Source organism: Lagopus leucura, unplaced genomic scaffold, assembly GCF_019238085.1.
Source record: "Lagopus leucura isolate 7727_CA_CO unplaced genomic scaffold, USGS_WTPT01 Super-Scaffold_100065, whole genome shotgun sequence".
In the NCBI taxonomy this organism is placed as follows: Eukaryota; Metazoa; Chordata; class Aves; order Galliformes; family Phasianidae; genus Lagopus; species Lagopus leucura.
The window spans coordinates 967,302-975,772 of record NW_024962309.1 but is presented as its reverse complement, the minus strand read 5'-3'; the positions used below and the strand labels follow the sequence as shown (position 1 = coordinate 975,772).

The 8,471-nt window shown below is 62.5% G+C and overlaps 1 protein-coding gene across 2 annotated transcripts; it reads right to left on the bottom strand.

The window, feature by feature from the left end:
* Nucleotides 1–50: 50 nt before the first annotated feature.
* Nucleotides 51–7,215, bottom strand: SLC20A1 (solute carrier family 20 member 1). Of its 2 annotated transcripts, none has more exons than XM_042886886.1 (11): nucleotides 6,834–7,215; nucleotides 6,618–6,758; nucleotides 6,416–6,501; nucleotides 4,805–4,901; nucleotides 3,301–3,420; nucleotides 1,936–2,193; nucleotides 1,311–1,860; nucleotides 1,044–1,229; nucleotides 757–841; nucleotides 396–583; nucleotides 51–358 (listed from the first exon to the last, which is right to left on the bottom strand). In XM_042886886.1, exons 1-10 carry the CDS (start codon nucleotides 7,150–7,152, stop codon nucleotides 422–424), a joined length of 2,004 nt encoding a protein of 667 aa, XP_042742820.1. In that variant the 5' UTR covers nucleotides 7,153–7,215; the 3' UTR covers nucleotides 51–358; nucleotides 396–421. The 2 variants fall into 2 exon arrangements, with proteins under 2 accessions (XP_042742820.1, XP_042742821.1); XM_042886887.1 differs by having other exon boundaries at nucleotides 51–355.
* Between the last annotated feature and the right edge of the window lie 1,256 nt (nucleotides 7,216–8,471).

The following is an 8,471-nucleotide window of genomic DNA, read 5'->3' as shown; positions in this document are numbered from 1 at the left end:
CCCTCCCCGCCCCCCCCCACCCCCCCCCAAAGCGAGGCACAGCACTGGCGTACGAAGGAAACCTTTATTGAGTCCGAGGTAGCAGCAGTGCGGGGGGCAAAGCCGAGCACAGCACAGCCCGCAGCCCCCAGGGGGTCACTGCAGGGGTCCGGGTTCAACTGGGGGGGCAGGGATAAAAAAATAAAGCGGCCCTGTCATTACTAGGCTGGGAGCACCGGGACAGCCCAGCACCAGGACAGCCCAGCACCGCTCAGCTTGCCTTGAGAGACATGGAACGTTAAAAAAATAAACCATAAAGAGCCGGAGGTGACAACACGCAGAGGAACGGAGGGAGCCCCATGGCCGGGAGGGGGGGGGGGGGCTGTGTGTGACCCCCCCCCTCCCCCCTCCTGGGGCAGCAGCAAGCAGGCACAGCACGGCCTCACGCTCCCAGCACAGCGAACTTGAAGAGGGCCATGATGGCAGCGCTGATGAGGCCCGAGATGGGCACGGTGACGAACCAGGCCATGAAGATGTTGCGGAACAGGCGCCAGTCCACCGCTTTCCTGGAGCGCAGCCACCCCACCGACACCACCGAGCCCACCTGAAGGAGGGCCCCGCTCCGTGCAGCCCCCGTCCCCCCCCCCCCCCGCCCCAAAGCCCCACTGCTCAGCACCGGGGTTGCAGCTCTGCCACCCGCCCTTCTCCCAGCCTTGAGGTCTGCAGCCCCTCCAGGAGCGCAGGGAGCCACGCTCAGCTCACAGCCCACGGCCCTACCTTGCAGTGCGTCGTGCTGATGGGGAGGCCCACGTTGGAGGCGATCACCACGGTCAGGGCGGATGCCAGCTCGATGCTGAAGCCACTGCAAGGATGAGAACAGGAAGGAAGGTGAGACAGAGCCCAGCCCACAGCCCCTCTGCATGTGCGGATCCTGCGCACGGTGGGACCAACCTTTGTGCACAACAGGGTGGGTGTGCAGGCAGGCACTGCCACGAGCCGCACCGGAGGGAATCGGTTCTCCCCCCTGGGCACACGCAGCCCCCAGGAGCAGAGCTCCACCTTACCTGGATGGTGTGATAGGAGTCAGGTCCTTGCCCATGGTCTGGATGACCCTGCGGCCCCACACCCACAGCCCGATGCAGATCCCCACGCCCCCGTAGAGCAGCAGCCAGATGGGGGTTGCCACCTTGGTGGCCACGTCCCCTGTCTGATAGACCAGGTAGAGCGCAACCAGGGGGCCGATGGCATTGCTGCAAGAGAAAGGCGAGCGGTTCAGAACCCAGAGCGCAGCTCAGAGCTCCGGGAGCAGCCACGGCACTGCTGCTACTGACCTGACATCGTTGCCACCGTGAGCAAAAGAGCCAAAGCAGGCTGTGAGGATCTGCAGGAACTGGAAGAGGAGGGACACCTCGGGCTTGTCCTGGTCTTGCCACTCTTCCAGCGAGCTGCTGCTGCCCTTCCTGTCCCCGAGGCCCATCTCTACTTGAGCAGCATTCAGATCCACGTCGGCAGCAGGGTGCACATCGGCCACCGCGTTGCAGTAGCTGGTGTAGCTGTCCATGCGGACCCGTTTCTTGGTGTCTGCCACGGGCCACGTCAGCTTCTCCATCTCCTCACCCTCCCTGGCCCGGAGGGAGTCCAGGGGCATGCCGCAGATGGCCATGGTGTAGGATGTGTAACTGTTGTTGCGACGCAGGGGTTTGTCCCCCGAATCCCCCATGCAGTCCCCCATTTTGGCCAGGTGCAGTTTATGCAGCAGCTCCTTATACAGCCCCGAGTCCTTGTGCACGGTGTGGTACTGGTACTGCCCACTGGAGTTCAGGTGGTGGCCCACGGGCTGGTGGAACTGCATGAGGTTACCACTGGGCAACTGAACGGCTCCTGCCAGAAGAGAAAGCAGTGAGCGCCCAACCGGAGCCGCCACGCAGCCCCAGCGCAGCCCCCAGCGCTGCTCACCTCCGTCCACGTTGGTTTCCTTCAGGTCGCTGCTCGGGAGCCGCTCGGGGGCCTCCTCTGCATCCCCCAGGTTGAAGGACACTGTCCTCTCTTCCATGGCCATCCGCTGCGGCACAGCAGACCCTGCCTCGGCGCTGGGGCTCTTGGCATCGCCTGAGGGAGCGTCGCCCAGGGGCACCTTGGGCTCCTCGTGCTCCTCCTTCAGGCTGCTGCTCTTCTCCATCAGCGGGCTTTCAGAGGGACTTGATTTTATCTCTCCTGCAGACAGAGGCGGCTGCCGTTACATCCCAACCCTTGGCACAGCCACACCTGCCCCGGGTCGTGCCCCCACGCTACATTTATGGCAGACCGATCGCTTTACAGCTTCTCCTCAATCCTGAACTTTGCTGCTCCCCTTCCACCTCGATGCTCATCAGTCATACCTTGTCCGACAGGCGGCAGCCAGGCCGTCACAAGCCAGCTTAGCTCCTATTTTTATCCCCACACACCCACACCGGGTGTGGTGAGCACCGCCACGGGGCTTCTGCCAGTTACTCCTTGGGCACAGATCCCTCTCCCAACAAACCAACCTTCCTCGGGCCGCCCTGCCCCGCAGCCGCAACGTGAGCCATCACCACTTCCATGCAGTGATCTGTGCCAGGGCAGCGGCCCACCCCCTCCTGGGGTCCCCCCTCTCCATCACGAAGCTGCGAGCCCAAACACCCCCATCTGCCTCTGCTTCCCAAGGCAAGCCCTGGAAGCCCAGGCTGCTCCCATGGGCTGGAAGGAAGGAGGCATACAGTGAGGCAGAGGAGGGAGACTGCCCTGCAGCTGCGTGGAGCTCCAGCAGCTCAAAGGGTTCTGAGGGCAGACATAAAGCTGTCAATCACACCCCAATTACAGCAGCTGACAAGGACACTCGTTAATCTCTCGCCTACAGGTCTGCAAATGAGGAAGCAGGCTGCATGCTATATCTGCATGCGAGAGCACGCAGCCCTCCTGTGCTGCCAGAGCTACAGACTGCTGCTGGGTATTTCAATGGGTATTTCTGCCCCGGGGGGAGGATTTCACCAGCCTGCACAGCTCTGTCTCGCAACCCTCATCGATCCCCAGGAACGCTGCCATTCAAGGTTAGCAGCCTGCAGTGCAGGCAGGGCCACCGGCTGCCAGCCAGCAGCACGGCGCTGCTCCCAGCAGGAATTTGGGGTGCCCCTCATGCTGTGGGGTTGGCCGGAGGCACCTGGGGCCGACAGCTCGGCTGCACAAACCCAGAGCAGCTTAAGTGCTATGTGAAGCCACAGATCCCTGCTAAGAACAGCCCCACGGTAATGAGATTGGCTGCAGAAAGGAGCCCTGCTCGCAGAGCTGCACAACGCCGGTACTTACGTTCAATTTTCTTCTTCATTCTCGGACATACAAAGAACCAGACGACGAGAGCACAGACAACAGCACTCCCCGCCGAAATGAGGAGGATACCCCAGAGAGGCAGTTTGTCAAAGCCCAGCACTAGGAAATAAAACAAGGGATCTTGAAACCCCCGGGGACCCCCTCTGTGTCCGACTCTGCTCCCCCAGCCCGGAGACCACACAGAAAACAAGAGCTGGATCTCACAGAGCCCCACTGGGTCGCGGTCTCCCCCACGGAAAGCTAATCTGTTCCACATGTTCAGGCTCTTTCCCTCCCTCCTGCAGCCAAACCCGATTAGTGCCCGGTGTGCATTCTGCCTGAGCAGCAACAGGAACGCTCTCAGCCGCTGCACAGCCCTGCGCCCTGCCTTGCTGCAATGTCAAAGAGAACAGCGGCACGGCTGCCGCAGCACCGCACTGCCTGCCTGGCACACGGGGACCTCAGCGGCTCCAGGAAGGGGGTTTCTCAGCTGCACACCCCAACTCAAAGCTCCTGCTGCAACGCCTGCCCTGTAGGAGGAATCCAAGCGCTCCTCAAGTGCCTTTCGGCAGGGGCTGGCACGCGGCCCCCAGAGCAAGCAGGAGGTGGCCCTGCTGAAGGCAGCAACACGCCGCTCCTCTGCACCAACACTGCAGCTGCACAACGCTGCGAGCCCAGAGCCGACAGCTGGAGGCCACAGCCCCGCTGCTGCCTCTTCTCCCCCTCCTCCTGTGGATGCTGCAGGGAAGCAGACACCCCCCAGAGCCTTCCAGGCACTGTTTACAGACAAAACCCTCGGAAGCCAACGCTGCCTCCTGTCACTCCACCTCCAGCCTCCAATGACCTCTTCCACTGTTCCACAACAGGAAACCCACTCAGACTGAAAACAGCTCATGCTGAGAGCTCTGCCTGATGGAAGCTATGATTTGTGTGTTTTCCTGCACCACCTGCCCTCGGCTCTGTGGGCGCTGCTCTCTGTGTGCCAGCCTGGCGGGCGTCACCTGGCCCAGCCGTCCCCCTACACAACAGCCAAACACAAACACATCAATCTGCTGTTCCCAAAGGGGCTGCAAACTGCGATACGAGCTCCTCTTCTCAGCACAGGTGCCAGCTGCAGCACACCACCTCTTCTTGCCAGGAAGCCTCAGGGATAATTAGTTCACTCCTAAGGGCCGGGTGTGCGGGAAGAGCCTCTGGCCCCACACCTCACTACAGGGCCACGGGGAGAACAGCAGCCCCAGCAACATCTGGGTACCCGGCTCAGGGGGGGACACATCACTATCTGGAGCTCTAGGGGAAAGTTCTGTGGGGTTTAGTTCAGGCAGGCACCTATCTAGCCCAGAACTCAGCGCACGCTAGCCTGCCGCCTTCTGAAACCGGCACAGGCCAGCCGCCTTCTAGGAGAATTCAGCCCTGAAAAGCAAAAAGGGGTAAATCGGGCATTTAATGGAGGCTTCATCAAGGATTTCCAAACTGAGTTTCAAGCACTGCAGTGCGTACTTACAGGGCGCGCCGGTAAACATGATGGAGAAGAGGTTGATCCCCACGGTGCAGGCGTAGAAGACGGGCAGAGCACGCAGGCCGTTGGGGATGGGGTCGGCCTGCAAGACAACGTTTGGAGCTGCAGAGCTGCAGAGCACAGCTCTCACTGGGCGCCCGGCTCCAGCAGCAGCTCTGGGCTGGAGGTCCCTGCATCCCCTCCCTGCACTCCGGCTGCGTGGGGCTTTTGGTCCCACCGGGTGCTTTGGGAGAAAAGCCCTCCTCAAAGCTTTTGCCTCTTTCTCACTGATTCGGGCAGAACGACAAAGCACTCAGCTTGCAAGCAGCTTTGCTGCCCTCCAGACCTGCGCCCGGAGGCAGCAGGAGCACCAACCCCAGCCCCAGCCCTGCTGCCAACACCAAGGGACAGCGGGAAGCGGGAGGTGGCAAGCAGGGCTCTGAAAGGGCAGTTATGCAAGGCTGCTCCCACAGCAGTGACGCCGGAGCGTTTTGAAAGGGTTGCCAGGCAGAAAGCACAGCGATAAGATCTTAACATCTCTTGGAGCAGAAGTAGTTCTTCCAGACCTAAAATCACGGGCGTCATTAAACCGAAACGTGCAGAACAAAGTGCTGATACAGAACGCCAGAGCCGGGTGTTCTGGGCAGCCAGCTGAATGCCCCCAACCTGAAGGATCAGCGTGCTTCAAGTTCATCACCCCCAAAAAACAACCTCCAAAGCTGCACCCCCCAACATTCTGGGTGCCAGACCCTTTTTTTCCCAGACTTCCAGACTCCCTAAACAGCAGAAATCTTTTCCAGCACAGACAGAGCCCGTGAATTCCCTTGAGGTTTCACTGCCCCATCAGGGTGCTGCTGCCACCAGGCAAGGTTTAGGGCAGGGAGGAACACAGAGCAATTTGGCCGTGGAGCTTTGAGCACAGCTTTCAGCTGCCAGGATAGAATGGCTCACGACCAGAGTGTCCTCACGCGGCTGCCCCCAGCACAGCCCCCACACCAGACCTGTTGCTCTCCAGCGGTTTGGGATGGAAAAGCTCCTACATCTGTGGGCAGCAGCTCCTCCAAACACCAAAGGAAACCAGAGGAGCTGAAGGGAGTTTGAAGTGACACGGCCACAAACCACGCACAAAGCAGCACCCTGAATCCTGACTTTGGGAGGCTGAAACCCGCAGCAGTGGGGAAGCAGCTGCAGCAGAACAGCCAGGAGGTGTGGGCTGCTCAGGCTGCCTCTCCTGCAGAGGGAAGTGCAGTTTCCAGGCACCGGGGACAATTTTGGTTCTTCCCGGCTTCAAAAAAAGCCACCATCATCACTTGTCAACTACCACTGCAGAACGAGAGCCTCACATGAGTCCAGAAAAGCATGGCATGCAGCTCCAACCTTATCAACTCCAGCAGCAAAGCTGCAGCTGCCCCTACTGAAACAGCCCAGATGTTTTGGAAGAGGCAAGCAAAAGCTCCTTATCTCCTGGTCCCCACCTCACGGGACAAGAGCGGGCCCAGGCTCCCCATCGCTCAGCCACAAGGACACACAGACACACTGCAGTGCACGCGGCCCAGCAAACAAAGCAGCGAGCAGCAGGAGCTCCACAGCCTGCCAGCACAGCTGGGCCATCCTTACCTTGCGGAGAATGAACCTACGGACGAGGAAGAAGAGGACGGCAGACATGATGCCGGAAAGGAGGGGCGAGATGAACCAGGACAACACTAGGAGGAAAGAGGTGCTGTTGGAGCCCCGCCGTGGGAAGGAAGCCCTGCCAGGAGCCGGTGCCACGCACCAAGGTGGGCACGCTGCTCCTGGAGCATCGCCTTGCCCAGCTCACCGATTTTTAGCAGCTCGGACCACTTGACGCCTTTCTGCCCTTCGGCCACCAGCGAGAATCCAATGGTCGCTCCAACGATGCAGTGCGTACCCGAGATGGGGAGCTTCAAGAACGAAGCCACAAGCTGCCACACGGCCGAGCCTGGAAGGCAAAAGGGAGGCGGGTGAGGAAGCACGGGGCACACCTGGGTGTCACAGCACCGTGACTGGGACTCACCGAACATGGCGCTGATGGAGCCGGCCATCAGCAGCTCCTGCTTGCCGTTGTACATCTCCACATCGATCAGCCCTTTGCGGATGGTTTCACTGACTTTGGCCCCCAGCAGCACGGAGCCCACCGTCTCAAAGATGCTGGCCAGGATGCAGGCCTGCCGCAGCGTCACCACGCCGGAGCCCACGGCCGTGCCAAAGGAGTTGGCCACGTCGTTGGCACCCACCGAGAAGGCCAGGACGAAGGCGATGATGAAGCCCAGCACCAGCATCCATAGGAAGGGGGTGAGTGGGGCGGCGGTGGGCTCGGAGAGGGGCAGCTCCATGGCCAAAGCTCCGGGCTACGAGGGGGCGTGAGCGGGGCGGGGAAGGGCGGGGGGGGGGGATATGGGGACGCTACAATAAATTACGGCGGGGAATTAAATAGGCTGCGCGGCGAGCGGGACGCGGAGCTGCCGCCGCTATAGGGCTGCACGGCGGGGCGGGCGGCTGCGAGCGTTCAGGGCCGGGCCGGGCTCCATGGCGGCGGGCGGCACATCCTGCGGGCGGACAGCGGGGCCTCAACGCTCTTCCCGCGCACCGCCAACGGCCGTTCCCCTCCCGCCCCGGTCCCGCCGCCACGCGAGGCCCCGCAGGGCCGCACCGCTCACCAACAGCGCCGGGCGGGAAGGCCGGGACGCAGCACGAGGGACGCCGCTCTCAGCTCCACTCTGCCGCCCCTCCGCCTCTCACTGGCGCGGCTGCCCTCCGCCCGTTCGGCTTTATAGCCCGCCGACACCCAGCGCCCGCCCTCGCGTGACGTCAGCAGCCGGCTCGCAGCTCCCGTTGGTCAGCTCGGCGCCGCGGGGCCGGGGTCGCGCTGCTATTGGTCGGTTCCGCTCGGCGGCGGCGGCGCACCCACCGGGTCCTTGGGCGGGCAGAGCGCCACGAGACCACGTGCGGGCCGGGCCCGGAGCTGCCCCGTGCGGAGCCGCGTGTGCGCCGGCCGCGTCCGGGTGCGCCCCGGCACGGACCTGACGCGGCCCTGGATGCGGCCCACGGCGCAGCCCGACGTGGCCCCGGCTCAGCTCCCAGCGCAGCCCCAGACAAGGGCCGGGTTCTGCTTCAATGCAGCGCCCGCCCTCTGCCAGCTGTTGGTTGGCACCGCGGTGACGCTCCGGTCCCCGTGTAGGGGCTACGCGCGGCACCAGCATCCCACAGGACACCCACCTCTCCCCGGCATCGGGTCACCCACCCCTGGTGATGGCTCCTTTTGGACCCCCCCCCCCCCTTCCCCTCTCCACAGTCTGCTCTAGCTCTCAAAGAGCCCACCCCAAATTAATGCCATACCAGCACTGTGAGCAACTGGGGATCACCGTGTGTTTGCACAACCCTGCACACAGCTGTGAGTGCCCACCTCCCTTCACAGTGCTCGGTGCCCCCCCAGCTACCCCATCCTTTGTGCAATGGACACAGTCAGTGCATCAGACACTGACCCTTGCCCAGCAGGAATCACGGCCCAGTGGTCCCAGGGCAGCCAGGCACAGGAAGCCAGGGTGCCTGACTCGGGGGACTGGCAGCAAGCCTGGGCGCTGGGATTTGTTCTCCCCACTCATGCGGCATGGGTCAGCGGCTCAGGGCTGGGCTGTTTTGGGCCATCGCCTCG